At 39.2% G+C, this 16144-nt stretch overlaps 1 protein-coding gene across 2 annotated transcripts; it reads right to left on the bottom strand.

The window, feature by feature from the left end:
* Positions 1–3597: 3597 nt before the first annotated feature.
* Positions 3598–16023, bottom strand: LOC124154326 (40S ribosomal protein S12, mitochondrial). Of its 2 annotated transcripts, none has more exons than XM_046527993.1 (3): positions 15896–16023; positions 15062–15142; positions 3598–4653 (listed from the first exon to the last, which is right to left on the bottom strand). In XM_046527993.1, the coding sequence occupies exons 1-3, from the start codon at positions 15996–15998 to the stop codon at positions 4259–4261; spliced, it is 579 nt and encodes a 192-aa protein (XP_046383949.1). In that variant the 5' UTR covers positions 15999–16023; the 3' UTR covers positions 3598–4258. The 2 variants fall into 2 exon arrangements, with proteins under 2 accessions (XP_046383949.1, XP_046383950.1); XM_046527994.1 differs by lacking the exon at positions 15896–16023 and adding an exon at positions 15530–15639.
* Between the last annotated feature and the right edge of the window lie 121 nt (positions 16024–16144).

Here is a 16144-nt window from a genome sequence, read left to right as displayed (position 1 = left end):
AACTCTACGAACAGTTTCCAGTCATTCTTCGCGATAAACCGTGGACGTAACTGCAGTCCTTAACGATGATTTGATTAAAAAAATATCTTCAGCCAAAGGGCGCGAAGTTGGCACCGTGGAGTACTCCAATATGATTACTTAAAAAACTGTAAAACCATTTAAAAAGTGGAAGAAAAACAAAATCACGATTGCGTCCATTTATGGAAATGTGAAGAATAATCATGCATTTATTTTCATCTACAATAAACGCAATTCTTAATCAATTTTCGCAGATGTTCGCTAATTCAGAAACTCGTATTATCCTATTCCGGATTTTTTTTTCATTTCGCTTGAAGATTAAGTTGGTTTGAACATACATTTATTACCCACGATCCCTAGAGCTAGATCAAGAAACTTGGAAAGAATATTCCCAATGAAAATTCATACTTCCCCCAAATCAACCAATTCAAACTTTTATGCAACTTTTAATTTCGTCTGGTTTTCAAAATTGTATTCTTCCTCAGTTTTTGTGGTGAAAACATTTTCTCAATCAGACCATTTCGGAGTTAAACGTTTTTTTATTCAGCATTAGAAATGACTTTGATCGCTATTAATTTCATAGATTTAAATAGTGACCTTTTCACCAAACCACTAAAATAGAATCTCGATGAAATGCTGAGAATTCTCATCCACATGTTTCTACGCCTCAATCTCAAGGATTTACAATTTTATCCTTTTTTTAATTAACAGAAACAAAGGTTTCCAGATACTTGCCATTCGGCCAAGCTCCGAAAGCAGAGGGATGAACTTTCCAATTCCTCCAGACCAACATATTTGTTTCAACGACTGTTATGACGTGCTGTTTCACGCACGTGATGATATCTAAGGTGAACAATCCCATGGTGTTGCAGCACTAACAGACAAACAAGCTACAGTGGCCTCATATAATCGCAATACCTGGAATACCTTTCCGTTTGTTAACCTCAAGGTCCGTGAAGCAGGCATAGGAAATGTACCCGCAGACTATAACACCCAACGGTCCACGTATAAAATACGGGATTTACTATTTGCTAATGTGAGATATTGTATCGCACACGCAAGATAATTATCTCCTATTTCAGGCATATCTAACAAAAATTCTGGTGAGACCTTCCCAGACAAATAGGACCTTTCCTCGGAGGCTTACATCTACCAACACGCGGAATGCTTCAGTCAGGGTATCATCGACCTCCAGAAAGAGTTATCAGGGAGGACTCCAAAAAGACTTCATCACATTCTTAACTTCATAACAGAATATGGAATTTTGAATTCTGAGCCAAAAAAACGTTACACGTCGATAATGAAAAGGTAGGCGCTATCACTTAACGAGAGCGTGAAGGTTCAATTGTTGAAACTAAAAGGAGTGCTTTCAACTCACCCTTTGTCTGGATAACGAGAGCAGGGCCGGTTTAAGTGGCAAGCAAAGTCCGCGGCCGCGTAAGGCGCCAAGCAAAAGGGGGCCCCTAAGCGCTGAGTCCAAAATATCACATGCAGTATATAAGAGCCAGCGCGTTATAAATTTACGCTGATATTTAAGCCTCGAGCCTTATTCCTAAATTATTTGTATTTGTTTAAAGGTGTATCCAGAGAGAATCCTTACCGTGGAAAAATGTCTAGAACCGGCCCAAACGAGAGACATCTCTACCCCAGGCACCATGCACGAGATACTAATGGCTGTGACTAGTAAGCAAGCATCAATAACCATAGCGAACAGAGGTCCAAATGTAATTGCCGTGTAAAGAATAATGGAAATAGCGGATTTTAAATTCGACTCAATATCCAAATTCCCTCCTCCAAGCACTCGGTGTTCAGTGAGTATTTACGAGCCCATATGCTTCATTGAGGATAAATTAAAAACAGGCGTCAATTCGTAAATTTTCCGTACACTAGTATGAAATTATATGTTGCTGTACTTTACAACGGTTCACTTTATTCGTGAAGATATGTTTCACCGTACTGTCTTATCATGAGGCACACCGATAAAATCTGAGCAGGACGATACCGCAAAACGGCGCGAAGAATCTATTGAATATATTGTGAGAAAGTTTGATAAAATTTATTTCATTAAAAAACCACATCATAGCTCCTGTGGGAACGAAAAACTATCAGGGGTATCTTTTTCATCGGAACTTCACCGTGAAATATTACTGGAAGCGAAGAAAGGATATATAGGAATGTTCAAAAGCCCACCGAATACTAACAAAAAACAAAACTATTATGCCATGCATAACGGCAAAAGAGATTATCCATTAGGTGACGGAAAATGATAAAAAATATGATGATGATATCTTAAATGGAAAATACCTAAAATAGACATTCACAAACAGAATTAACTGTCCCGCTAACATTGACCTTTGTAAATAAAATATTATGACTCAAACATTTTTCAAGGGCACTACCCGACTTGGTCAATAAATACAGTCAATTTCCACGGGTTTCAATTATAAGATCTAGACAGCGAATTACGGAATTCAAATGATCCAATATTGTGTGACTTTCTGAAAACGTTATTTAAGCTTCTGGAGTGAAAAATTGCCATGAGGCTCCGGACTGATTGGCATAAATATAGAATTTAATTCGTTTCATGAATACAACGACAAATGAGGACATAGAAAACTGGTGACCAAAAAAGGTGACCACACGAAATTTTTGGCTTACTTTTTTACACCGACGATGAATGCATTGGGCTTTGAAAAATCAAGCGTCAAAAGATCTCTTTCAAAATAATTTCAAATCAATTATCGCAAAAAGCATTCATGCATATCATTAGTAATTATATTTTACGACCTATTTTGCCTTCAATCATACACAAGGATGATCTTTTAACTCACCATTTATATGAATCTTTTCACCCACAATCTGAACATATGGTTTTCAATCTAAATTTTTAATGGAAATGACACCACAAGTCTGGGAAAAGTATGGATAAAATTTTGTAAATTAAAAAAAATAAACCACAAAGGGAAATTGAGAAATGGAAATTGAAAATGAGGGAATACCGCATAGGTACGGCTGCGGAGAGGGTGGCTGGCCCAGGTAATGAGGCGTGGAGGATTATTTAAGGCTTGAGAGATGGGTACATAGTGGCTTCCATAGTACCATTAGCACTTTTTGAAGGCACGCTTTAAACTATCAAAAAATAGATTTTTTGCTGATCACCGAAATTTATAAAAATATTTCTCATATTTTTTTGAACAATGCCAAATGGAACAGGTAAAGCGAAAAAAAACGATGTTCTTTTTTTTCTACATATTTTGATGCATAACTTCCTCTCGAGTATTTGCCAGGTTGAATTTCTCCGACATCCCCGAGAACGAGATTTTGGAAAATACGGAAAAAACTTCCCTGGCGATAGCTCGAAATGTTTATACAAAATGAGACTAAAGGAAAAAAGCACACCTTTTGTTCTAGTTCCAATGGAGATGAAATCTTACAACACATTGTCTTTCACGAGGGTTGGTCTCTTGACGAATTTCAAAAGGCAGGGAAACCTAGAGATTCGTCATCGCATGGACCTTAATGAGAAGGAACAGAAAGGCAGATCAATTGGAGAGGTTTATCACAAGGAATAAAAATATCTCAATCAGAGAGTTTTAATGCAACAAAGAAACACTACTAACTCAGTGAATCATTACAGCTCCTCCTTAGGAGGAAAAGTTGCTTGGTAAAGCCCTCTTCGGGATTTCACTATCTCTGCTGAGCAGACACACCTAACAATACGCAGTTGGGAGTGGAATTAACTGGTTTCCTCTGCACTCTTAACTAACACAGCAAGCCACAAGGCCGAGCCGTAAAAATAAGTTGCTTTTTAACGACTTCGGCACCAGGAGACAGGTTTTATTGCGTTGCCATTTTGGTCCAATCAAGAGGAAGCAACACTCCCGCTCCAATAGTGTTTCCCCGTGACGCATCACTCATTTTAGAATGAAGTTATCAGCATGAAAATTTTCAGATTATACTGAGTGCACCTTTTTCAACATTTGTCTGTACCTTAAATTTGAAAAAAAAGAAAACACCAGTGTGTTTCAGCAGATAAAATATTTTAATTTTTTAGATACAGGAAAATGTTGAAAATTCGACTCTATACACCCCGAAAATTTCAAGATGATACACTTCGTTGGCGTCACAAGTAATACGTCAAGAAAGAAAAACCAAATGCGTCTGGTTGATTGGGAGTGATCCGTCCTCTTAAAGATATATTTATCGATACTTGATCTTCTTTACATTCCGCAAAGGGGAACTACTTCTTGATGACGTGAGCCAAGTCGTACTTCCCACGAACGCACTTGATTTTCACTCCGATCAGGTCCTGACAACGCCCAACCCGGCACAGGACTATGTTGTGTTCCTGAAGGTTGTGACCGATGCCCGGCACGTACGCGACCATCTCCTTGCCTCCTGAGAGCCTCACGAGCACGCACTTGCGATTCGCTGAGTTGGGCTTCTTCGGCTTCCGGATGAGGGTCTTGAGGACCACGCCTTTGGCGAAGGGCCTACCGTCCAGCGGCTTCCTCGGCGGCCTCTTCTTGATGTGCGGGCCCGTGCGGTGCATCTGCGCCAGTGAAGCCATCAGCCGGACGGAGAGCCCGGGAAGGGTCGCGGGAAGCGGCAGGGGTTGCAAGGCTGCTTGACACGCTGAAATAAAAAATATGACGTATATATTTTATAAATTTATTCCCATACCTACGAATAGAGCACATATTTTACATCAGGGTGATCAACAAATTTAACAATTACACGTGCACTCGAACCCGCGACCTCTTGTTTGGCAGGCGGGACTTTACCTCACCGCCACCAAATTGATGTAAGACCGTAACTAAATGCTAGCATCATTATTTTAGTTTTGAGTCTGGTGGGGTAGGAAATTGAGTTAGGGATAAATCGGGGTAAATAGTAAATTACTAGAAATTCGTAATGTGATGGTCGCGTCGATACAATAATAGATATGGCGTTTTATACAGTTACATTATTGGCCCTCAGGACCCCTTCCCTTCATTACCTTTTATTATTTAAAGATGTTCATTAAACAAAATGTTCCAATATGGATTTACGATGTGATATCAATCTATAACGTCAGTTTCGGATAACGAGACAGTCGACAGACTAAAGAAGCTAAAACGATAGATACCAAATAAAATAGCAGATAATCCGGCATAAGTGGTATATAATATCATTCTCAAACATATATCCAAGAAAATAGCCAGTTTCGAAGAGAGTTTTAAAAAAGAATCAAGACATCTGGCATGATTTAAAAGGCAGCTTAGAGATGAGGGTTGAGATTCTCAAAAGAAATAAAAAAATACTTAATGGACTTTGGCGGCTCTCCTGATTCCGTCCACACTTTGCGTCACAACGCTCTCTGTTATCACCAGAGGTTTAACTTTCCTTCGTCTCTCACTTCGACAATATCATTAACGAGCGTGAACTCAAGTTACGTCACTGATAACCCAACACATCCCCTTGGCAGCCTTCATAGACATCGGGTAGAATCTAAATTCCTCAGATGGGCGAAATATAAACGGAGAGCAGGTGGGAGGGGGGATGCAATTGGAGTAGGAGAGGGAAAATAGTAATGAAAGTCTAAAAAAGAATTGGTGGACATAACGACAATTCAATACATCATAAGTTTTCATGAATGTATGGAAATGATATGAAATTAATCGGCAGCTTTCATATGAAAATAGCACTTTGCTAGCGTATCTCAGATAGACATTAACTCTGAAGTGTTGAGATTGTGGAGAAAGTTTCACTTACAATTAGCGCGAACTAATGTGAAGCATTACTTAGCCCACCTGCTTTGCTACGGTAGGAGGCCAACTTTTGGAAAAATTTCTGTCAAAATTTCCAGTATAAACATAGCCATATTGAGTCTTCCGCTTCAATGACTATAGCACACACAAAAAAACCAATGGATTTTTTTCAAATGGGAGGGGTATCATTCCACCCTGTAATCACCGCCACAGTTGTCAGTAAATTAAACGGAAACAATTTATATTTTAATGGCTAGGTTAAATCGAAAACGTCTTACGGAATGGGTAATGATGCATCTAAATAATAAAATTGAGGAATACATGAAAATCGAAAACCAACGAATACCATTTCGTTTGAAATCAGAGCCATTTTTTACGAGGATGGCTAACGATAGCACCATACAATCTTCATTTCCACAAAGGCAATTTGAACGATATATTGCGCCCAGAAATATTGCTTTTTACAATTCAGCCATCAACAAACCTTCCACCCTACTTTACATATGAGGGGGTGAGAAGCCTAGGGGTGCATGTAATTATTTTTTGCTAAAGTGTGTTGGGAGCAGAAATTAAGTAAAGAAAATAAACGAGACCAACTACATATTTAGCAGTGTATTTGATTTTCCACTCGATGTTATCATAGAGCAGAGACTCACTCGTATCCCTTGGCCACCAATTTTTTGTATGTTTCTTCTGTTAAGTTCTGTACCTACTCGAACTCCATTTAGAAATAAAAATCACTTGAATCCATTTGCTTCTCACTCCCTCATGTGTTCTAACCACAGACAAAGGGGTTAAAACGTTGTTATCTCAGTGATTCACCCAGGCGCGGAGCCATGAATGTCAAAGATGCGGGGGAGTGGCATAGAGCACTTTGTAGGACGATGACCATAGCACGGTCCCACTTTCAAAATATCTCCATGCACGGCCGTGACCCGGATCATTAAGAGATCCTCAAAACGATCGGTAAGGACGTAAACACGCGACAGCGATCGCCGCTCCGGCTTCTCCGGAAGGTTTCAGCGAAGCAGAATCCCTCGAGGACTGTCCCACGCGAAGCCACCACTTCATCAACACACGAACTCGCTCCCGGGGCGTTGGAATACGCGTAATGGTAAAAAGCGACCCCTAGGGCTCACTTTCGCGGCGCCGAGTGTTGTTTTGGAGCGATCCCCTTTTCGCATCTTTCGGTGTGAAGAGCCGCGAGAGGCTGACGTGTCCGGAGTCTCGTGTCTCCTCTGGCGCCACGGGAGGTCACATTTCCTCTGAGACGCACTCATAGCATCCGAGCATGGACATATACACTAAACGTGTACGAAATATTTTACGGAAGAGAATTTATTCTCCGCCACATTAGCAAGGATATCAGGAAGAGAATCGCGTTTGCAAAGGAGACGTTCATGATCAAGGAAAGAGCTTATGAGAGTATCTTTATGTAAGATTTTAAGCAAAAGGTTAGTGAACAGTCATACCTGGTGAGTGTATCGCCTTACAATGCAGAAACGTGGACACAAAGGATGATGAGGGAAGACTGGGGGCTTTCGAGATGTGGGTGTGGAAAAGAATGGAGAAGGTTATGAGGACGGATAGGAAGAAGAATGACGAAGTGCTGGAAATTGTGGGTGAAGTGAGACAACTCCTAAATGAGATACGACAGAAGGTATGGATGGTGTGAGTACTTAGCAGTGAGGGGATGCTGAAAACGGTGTTGGAGGGTAGAATGTTAGGTAAACGAGAGAGTGGAAGGAAGAGAATGGGATTTTTTATAGATAGAATGAAAGGGAGTAGGCCTTACTGTGAATTGAAGAGTACATGAAGAAAGGTGAAACTGCCAGAACGCTTCTTAAGTATTCCAAGAAAACTCCCCTTAATCGGCAGGATAATAATGGTATGGTATTTGGAGGAGGCGACCGGCAGCTGATGTCATTTACGCCATGAGGGAAGGGTATGGAAGGAAGGGTGGAGAGAAACCCGGCGTCGGCATTAGCCTGCTCTTAACGAAAGGCGCTTAGAGGACCATAACATAAACTTCCCACCCGATGGAGGGAGTATTGCGCTCGGAATGTCCTCCACACATCATTCAAGCAATGATAGGGCAGTCTCTGAATATTCTCCGCCACCACCGGGATTTGAGCCCGAGGCCATTGGCCAGGACTTATTCTAATGGTTGTACAGAGTATTTTTAAGTAGACATCAGTACGGAGGAGGAGGAGGAGTCTTCGGAGAGGATTTTTCTCTTTTTTCCATGTTACAATTTTGAGCTGACATTATGCAAAGTTTTTGTGTGAAACGCTCTGCTGAGTGTTTAGAACATTTTTTTTAATTCACAAGAAAATTGACGACAGCCAATATCAAATGGAAGGTTTGTTATACTCATGAAACGAACAATTTCGTCGATTTCCATTAGGGCCATAGTACCATCTAAAGAAGAACATCCTAGGGCACTTAAAGCAAGTGGAAACAAAGGCGACACTCGACGGATAGGCCAGCAGTGACAATCCTCATCCCCAAGAGTGCATCATTGAGGAATAGATCAGTCGCAAACGACCAATCAACGAACCGAGCTGTATCAAAACCAGCTATTTCGACGGGCAAGAAACTAATGACGAACTATTTTTAGGCCCGAAGATTTTATACAGTAAAATGCAGAAGAGTCACACTCATAAACAACTATGAACAGTAAGAAATTCGTAAAGCGAGATCAAAAGACAATATTTTTCTACAACGCATTTTTGAAATGTGGTTTTGAAGACCATTTCAACATCAAATGAACCTTAAATCATAATGCAAATCAAATGCATTATTCACTAGAGGGTCCTTAAAGATAAAATATTTAGAGGCAAATTTAAAAGTTTAAAATAAACAATATTCGAGGGAAATAACGATTTTGCTCGACCAGAGCAAATCCAGACGTTTCAATATCAAGGTAATACTTCAAACAAAAGCAATGTCTGTCAAAACAAAGTTTCTCAAAATCAGTTACCTTATGCACGATTCCGCTAAACTTTCGCGTGAGAATATAATTTTACAATTTTAGGAGTTGGTGGGAGATTTTTTATAGCAGCCTAATTTTTATGACCGTCTTTTTAGTCCGATGGGAAGACGAATCACATACGAATCCGTCCAGCAATGAATATCTTCTATTTTATAGTATCCATCGGATTATGGATTGACAGTGAGATTTCAAAATTATATAGGAACATCACATAAAACAAAGACGAAGCCATACGTAGGGAAAATTGCCTGTACCTCGCCAAAAGAAATGCCGAGTCAATACCAACTCAGCGCAACATTCGCATATTGAAAAAAGCTTGAGATAACCCTGGCTAACGGTATCTCCATACCATACAGGCTTAAACGGCAAATCCTGGCTTGCCTCACCTCACAGGCACGGGGGCAATGTCCCTTACGGAGAGGGACTCATTTAACCCTTTCGGGAAAAAAGGAAGACAGGGACACTTAGCCAAAGGGGCGCGAGGCGTAATCCAAGAGGCAAGCTATATACATAGTCACCCAATGTGCGGCGAGCTCAAAAAGGTGAACGGGACGAGACTCACGAGGGAACCTACACATCATTGCGTACCCTCGCGAAACCCTATTGTTCTCGCTTTGGGCCCTTTCGAAGGTACACACCCATTCCTCCTTCAGACTACTATCGTACCAGCGATCGTAATAACTTGCGTGCATTCATCCCCGCGACGGTGAAACCTGTGCTGCCCTCCAGGGCTGAAATCTTAAGTGAAAAACAGACTGACGATTGGCAAAGCTGTTGAGGTGAGGGGGCATTCATTAAGTACGCGAGGCGTTTTCGGGGGTAGGGGGTCAAGCCGGGTCCTGGCAAGTATCACGTAATTTTTTCCTCAAGAAGCATTGTAAAATTGCGAGAAAACTGGGTGAAATGAGCAAAACGTGTTTATCCATTAAGCATAATTGAACAAATTGTTTTTTCAATAAATCCAATGCAATGAAACATAGATTAACGTATTTAAACTAACAATGCGTAATAGGGTGGTTTCCTATTATTTTTTTATTGCTTTAATCGAAAGATTATTACTCCTGGAGTACGTATTTCACGCTTTTAGATTTTTAAATGACAATATCTATTTTTCGCGATTAAATGAAAAGTGAAAAATTCCAAGCGCGCGAAAACGCGACGCTCAAGTATGAATGCCGGGAAATATCTCCGTACGTCGTATTTCTGGTTCCCCCTCCCGCCCGGTGAGGTGACCTTGAGGCGAGGCTTAGCGCTGATACTTCGCAGGCTGCCAGCGGGTAGCTGAGTACCTTGCTGAATGGTAGCGCTTGGCTTAAAAAAGGTTTATTAATACCTTATCAAACGAAGAAAACTTTCCGACCTTAGCCAGTTTTAGTAGGTGATTATTAAGACATGTTTCCCTGAGCTCTGTGCCTCATGCATGCATTGGTAACCTCAGACGATGTATAACTCCTATCTACTCGTATAGAAACTAGGTCCCTGTGACGTCACGTGGAGTGGAATCGCATGGGCGCCAATCTGGCCTTTTTCAAATGAGGATAAAATTTGACCCTTGCCATTCGTCTAAACCGGTATTTCAAAAACCAAATAATTTGTGTATTATGAATACACTAATGGTGGGTAACGAATCGCAATCAATGCCTTTCGTTTTCTTTGATGAAGGAAACTACCCTATTTGAACAACCATACGTGAGATTAGATGAATGGGGACGAGCCAAATCTCACGATATTCCTCATATGGGGGAGGGGTCCAAAAATCGCCAAAATCACCTCTCGTTATTAATGGACTAAGTACGGTTAAGGTTTTCAACGTTATTTAACGTATACTTCTTCTTCTGCTCAGATTCTTCCTTCTGAAACAACTCCGCGATTCAAAAACTTTTCCTGTTTCTCTTTTCGCTTCCTCTTCCGGTTTCGCAGCGCCTAATGCCTCCTTCAGATTACGATTATTTCAGCAATCGTTGGCACAATAGTGCATTCACACAACGATGGTTAAAAACTGTGCTGCCCTCTAGTGCTGACATCTAAAGGGAACGAGAAATTGACGGTTAGCAAAGCTGTTGAGGTATGCAAGGTCAAGATATTACTGTGCTCAACGTGCATTTAACGAAGAATTTTTCTCCGCCCATATTCTTCCTTGCTTTGACAAATTCATGAAAAAAATAGAGCGAAGGCAGCTTCACGAAATGTCGCTTCACGAAGGCAGCTTCTTGTCGCTTCCTCTTCCGGTCTACCAGCGCCTAACCATCGTAAATTGGCAACGTTGGGAACCACGTGAACTATTGTCAGAACATGCATTCATACTGCTAGTTCGGCCAACTATCGTCAGGACGATCGCTCGCACAATCGTAATGTGAACGAGGAATAACTATCAAAAAAGGCAATGTTCAGAAGTACGTGTGCTACTGCCCGGACATCCGTTCACACCATGAAGGTTCCATGATACACACCGCTAGCTCCGCCAACTATCGTTAAAACGATCGCTGTTACGACAGTAGTCTGAACGAGGCACTACGCTTGCCTGGCAGGGCGACGACCCCTTCAGTCCGTTCCGTTCGAAAAAGGTGGTGCGAGAAGGAGAGAAAACCCTGGAAACAATGAGAAGGTTTCTATTCCGGACCTCATTCCTCACCTGAAAGGGTCACTCCTGGAAACTCAATTTAGGACTTCTCGGAAAATCGAATTACGGACGGTTAGGGATGAGATTTTGGCGAGCGATAGAAATCCCTCAATCGAGGGACCACTCCCCGCAAGGTATTTCAACGGATTAACCATTCAAGGAGAATGGCAAAGCTCCTTCCCTATCTATGCCAAAAGTTTACTGCAACGGGACTTAGAAAATACAGCTCGGAGGGAACCTTGAAAATATTCCAGCGAAGAATTTTGTAGAATTTCACAAAGAAGGAGATAATTACTTCTCTCAGCGTGATCGTCAGAAGACTACTGAAACTGGTACGAAGATTTGGTGCAATCTAGCTGGTGAAAAATACTTTTTTATTAATAATACTTCGAAATTAAAGTTAAATATGATTCAAGTGGTAGACCTGATGGCGTTAAAATAAGCAGAAGTAGCGGGCGTGAAGTAGTAGTATCAAGAAGTGGACCTAGCAGTAGAATATGCCTAAGTAGGCATAGTACTGTTAAATGCTTTTTATTAACCTCTTCACCTGTTTGCCTATTTCATTGATGGATGTAATTGACTTTTAACCCACTACCCAAAGTTGGATCGGTTTGAAATTTTAGAGACTTGCTTGCTTCTGATGACATTATAATATACAATAATCAGACATTAAACATTTTTTCAGATACATGCTGTAATATATAAACAAAATATACAAAAAGAAAAATAATTTCAAATTTTCTCAAAACATAGATGGCAAAACATAGACTTGAATTTAACTTTTTTGGCAGACATTTCTTTAACAGCTCTGGTTTAATCAATGACATGGTTCACCACTAGAAAGTAAAAAAAAAACGCTTTTCATCACTTCGAGAACAAAGTGTGGGTGGCGATTAGGTATACATAATGCGAGCCAATCCCTACTAACCTATGGTATATACACTCACCGGCAGCTGGAATTTTCTCAGATAGCTGTTTGGGTCATATTTGTGGGTGAGCGAGCAAGCCTACTCACTTATCATGCTTTAGATACTCATTTCTAAGAAACCCAGTCAGCACTTATGCACATGCTCTGAGGGATGAAAAGCTATTTCTTACTTTTTAGTGCATTTTATTGTTATTTAGAAAGAGCGTGTTTGTTAATATATTTTTAAAACTCAAACGTGCACAGGGCATTTATTATGCCAACAAGGCAAGAAGCAAACATTTACTATATACTAATATTGAAGAAACTGAATTATTGTATATACTGCAATCACATTAACTTAAAAATTATAAGTTGGCTATCTAAGATTGAGTAAGATAATATTAGAGAGAGAAAATATTTTATTTTAGAAGAACTAGTGCATTCTAATTAACTTCATACATTAGATTATACGTCAATCTTCATTGAATTAGATCTTTTCACGTTGAAATTCTATGATGCAAATTAATTTTAGTTTCAAATTCAAGGTATAAAACAAATTTCACATCACTGAATAAAATTGGCAAATGACCTTAATCTAGCCTCTGATCAACAGAACAAAAATGATAATTTAGTAGGCAATTAATTACCACCAATTAGAGCAGCAAGTCTTAATGTATCAAGGATCATCCGAAAACATCGTCACGATGTAGGTACATGCATGGGGTAGACATAAAAGCATTTGGATAATATTAAGATGTGACATTAAATAATAAGACATCTGATCATATAAAATCCAGAGCAGGCGCTTGCTAGGGAACTTGAACTGGAGGAAATTTTGCATGTGCATCTGATGTAGGAGTGCATTATAACTTAGACCAAAAGGCTGGATACTCTCACCGAGAATGATATTCTTGCACAAATTTAACGGTGCAAGATTATAACCAAAGATGGATGACAAACCCCACTTTGGGCAGATGACAAAATCAAAATTCCAACATATCATTTTGCAAAGATAAAAACTGGACCTAAAGTTCCATCCTTGAATTATTTGATTACAAATTGATATCCTTACACAAATTTAACGGTGCAAGACTATAACCAAAGATGGACGACAAACCTCACTTGGGGCATACGACAAAATCAAAATTCCAACATATCATTTTGCAAAGATAAAAACCGGACTTGAAGTTCCATCCTTGAATTATTTGATTACAAGGACATAATATATTTATGATTAAGTAGCCAGAATGCCTACATGGGTTGTCTAAAAAATCTTCAGTTTCACTCATTGATAGCTGGGTCACAGACATTATTTTTTGCCATAACTGAGAGAAAATTGAAGTCATTCCCATCAGAAATTAGTCATATGCAGTCGTTTGAATAGGCTCAATTACTGAATTTTGAAATTTGCAGATTGTGATAGTTTGAAAAGTAAATAGACCCATATTTTCTATTTCTTGATCTGCCGCTTAATCTATGAGCTTTACATGGCAAACAATATATGGTCTCCACCCTTTCAGATTAAGTTGATGATACCACCTAAACCTGAAATTTATTGACATCACCAACTCCTGAAAAGTGGGCAGCAACTTTTTTATCGTTTTCCTTTTAAACACAGAAAAGACTGGTCGAATGAGGAAAATTTTTTTTGCCAAAATTTATCTTTTCCTTAAATCTAACCAAATTCATTTCAATGTATTGCAGAATAATGTCTCCGTGAACAACAACACTAGTTGCTGAGCACATTAGTTGTTACAGAAAATTTTTGGGTATTGCATACTGATAAATAGTGTTGTTGAGGAATCAAAACCAATTTAAGCTTATTAATGGATAATAAATTGACTCTTTATCTTCTATATGAGCAGATGAGTTTAACAATGGTTGACAATATGAGCAAGATAATTTGGCCCAAAGAAATGCCATAAATGTCACCACAATGGCAACCATACCAAAAAAGTGCAGTACAATTCTGAAGACCATAAAATTGACCAATATACATGAATACACAAAATCTGTACTGACTTTAGTTTTCAAAAGAAAAAGTAAATAATAAATCCTAGGGCAAGGCAGTAGATGACTATGTGTATCAAAAACTCACATGGGGGATTTGTAACTCAACTGTAAATATCTTTGTAGCCAACACAATCTCCAGGCAATTACGGTCCCAAATACGTATTGTAAGAATAAAATCAGCATTGCAATGGGTCTACGTTTGATATAGTACATAATTACAGAAAAAAATCTTTTACCCCGCCCACATTAAGGAGACTACACTTTTTACATTCAATTTTATTTTTAATCGTTCGTGTATAATTGGTCAAAGAGTTTTCCTCTTTGGCTACGTGTTTTTTTTTTAATACGAGCATTCTCTAAGGGACTTTTGCACGTTTCACTATACTTCGACTTGATTTACTTCACATTATGAGGATAAGCGAGGCAAATAAATGTTATGTGAAGGGGTACCACTCCACAAGGTCTTAAATTATATAATTTAAATACAATATGACGTCATCCAAGCTCAGAAACCCGTAACATCCGAGGATTATCGCAATCCAAAATCCATGAGTAAAAACGACAGCAATCATACATTCAAGATCATTTCCCTCTTTGTTTAAAAACTAAGGCTTTCCAAATTTTCAAACACATAGGAGTCCGAGGATCCAGGTACCTCATTCCCTCAACTTGTAGTCGTCAAATATTGGCTTAAGTAATAATATGGTCTATATTAAATCCAAATATGCAAGATTATTTTTAATGTAACCATTACTCACCGCTTTTGATTGGGCTTATCATCGACCTGTGCATTAGCTGAGCTAAACTTTGCATCATTCTGAACGCCATACTGGTATATTCTGAAAGTACGATAGAAAAGCTTTAAGTAAGTGTAAAAATTCATGAAACACGTAAGAAACTATTAGCAAATACGACATTAAAACTAGTAGAAATGGAATGAAAAATTGCTAACGAGGTAGCACACCAAATGATGATAACCAAAGCGGTAACGTCCGGCTAATTGTTATTAGTAGCCGTATATGTATTACATCAAGACGCCGTATTTTATGTTCTAATGGGAGATTTGATATAAATATTGACGCAAAGAAACTCCTTGCAAATGCAAAGTATGCGATCTTGTTAGGTCGAACATTTCGTGAAAAAAATTTAAGAACGAGAACTACACAGCAATGCTAAGACCATTAATATTAACCGTTTTTTGGTTCGTTTCAATTCATCATACGTACGTGATCAATATATGGAGCTATAAAATAAAATTGTAATATAATTCAACCATAATTCAGCTATCCACTTCAGAGCCTGATTATCAGCCGCGCTTCGCAATGCAACTTATGTTTGACAAAAGAAGGTCGAAATGGTTGAAATTGAAAAGAGGCGGCAAAAAATCGCTGCTGAGATGTGATTGATTGATGTTTACGTTATTTTTCTTCATCTGCCTTACGATTGTAACTCTGCCAGAGTTTTCCTCTTCGTCTAGTTAATATTTTTGAAATTCTGAGCATCTATTTTTGTTGTTGCTGCTCTTTTCCCAACGTTGTATTCCAATTTGATTGTGCACGTTTTACAATATTGTATTATTATATAATGCTCACCGCGTAAATTGATTACTCCATAGTGTTTCCTGTACGCGGGAAAAATGTTTGCGCCAGAATTAAATAATATTGATTCATATGATAGTCGCGTAAATGTATACATCTCTGCTGGAATAGATCACGAGAGTTATTGCAGAAGTCTTCACCTGGCTCTCCATCGGTTAAGTTAAAAGATTTTACGGCGGCTATGGTTACCATGGTTACTTTTCACTAAACTGGAGGTGAGCTCGTGAAGACATTACCATCATC

Source organism: Ischnura elegans, chromosome 2 (assembly GCF_921293095.1).
Source record: "Ischnura elegans chromosome 2, ioIscEleg1.1, whole genome shotgun sequence".
In the NCBI taxonomy this organism is placed as follows: Eukaryota; Metazoa; Arthropoda; class Insecta; order Odonata; family Coenagrionidae; genus Ischnura; species Ischnura elegans.
The sequence above is the reverse complement of the archived record's forward strand: the minus strand, read 5'-3'. Positions and strand labels throughout refer to the sequence as shown.

What these genes read in the sequence shown, in the direction of transcription:
- LOC124154326 (XM_046527993.1), bottom strand. Translation starts at nt 15,998, where the DNA reads ATGTATACATTTACGCGACTATCATATGAATCAATATTATTTAATTCT. An exon ending in TGGAGTAATCAATTTACGCG is followed by an intron (nt 15,143 to 15,895) that starts GTGAGCATTATA and finishes TCGTACTTTCAG; the next exon opens with AATATACCAGTATGGCGTTC. An exon ending in GATAAGCCCAATCAAAAGCG is followed by an intron (nt 4,654 to 15,061) that starts GTGAGTAATGGT and finishes TTTTTATTTCAG; the next exon opens with CGTGTCAAGCAGCCTTGCAA.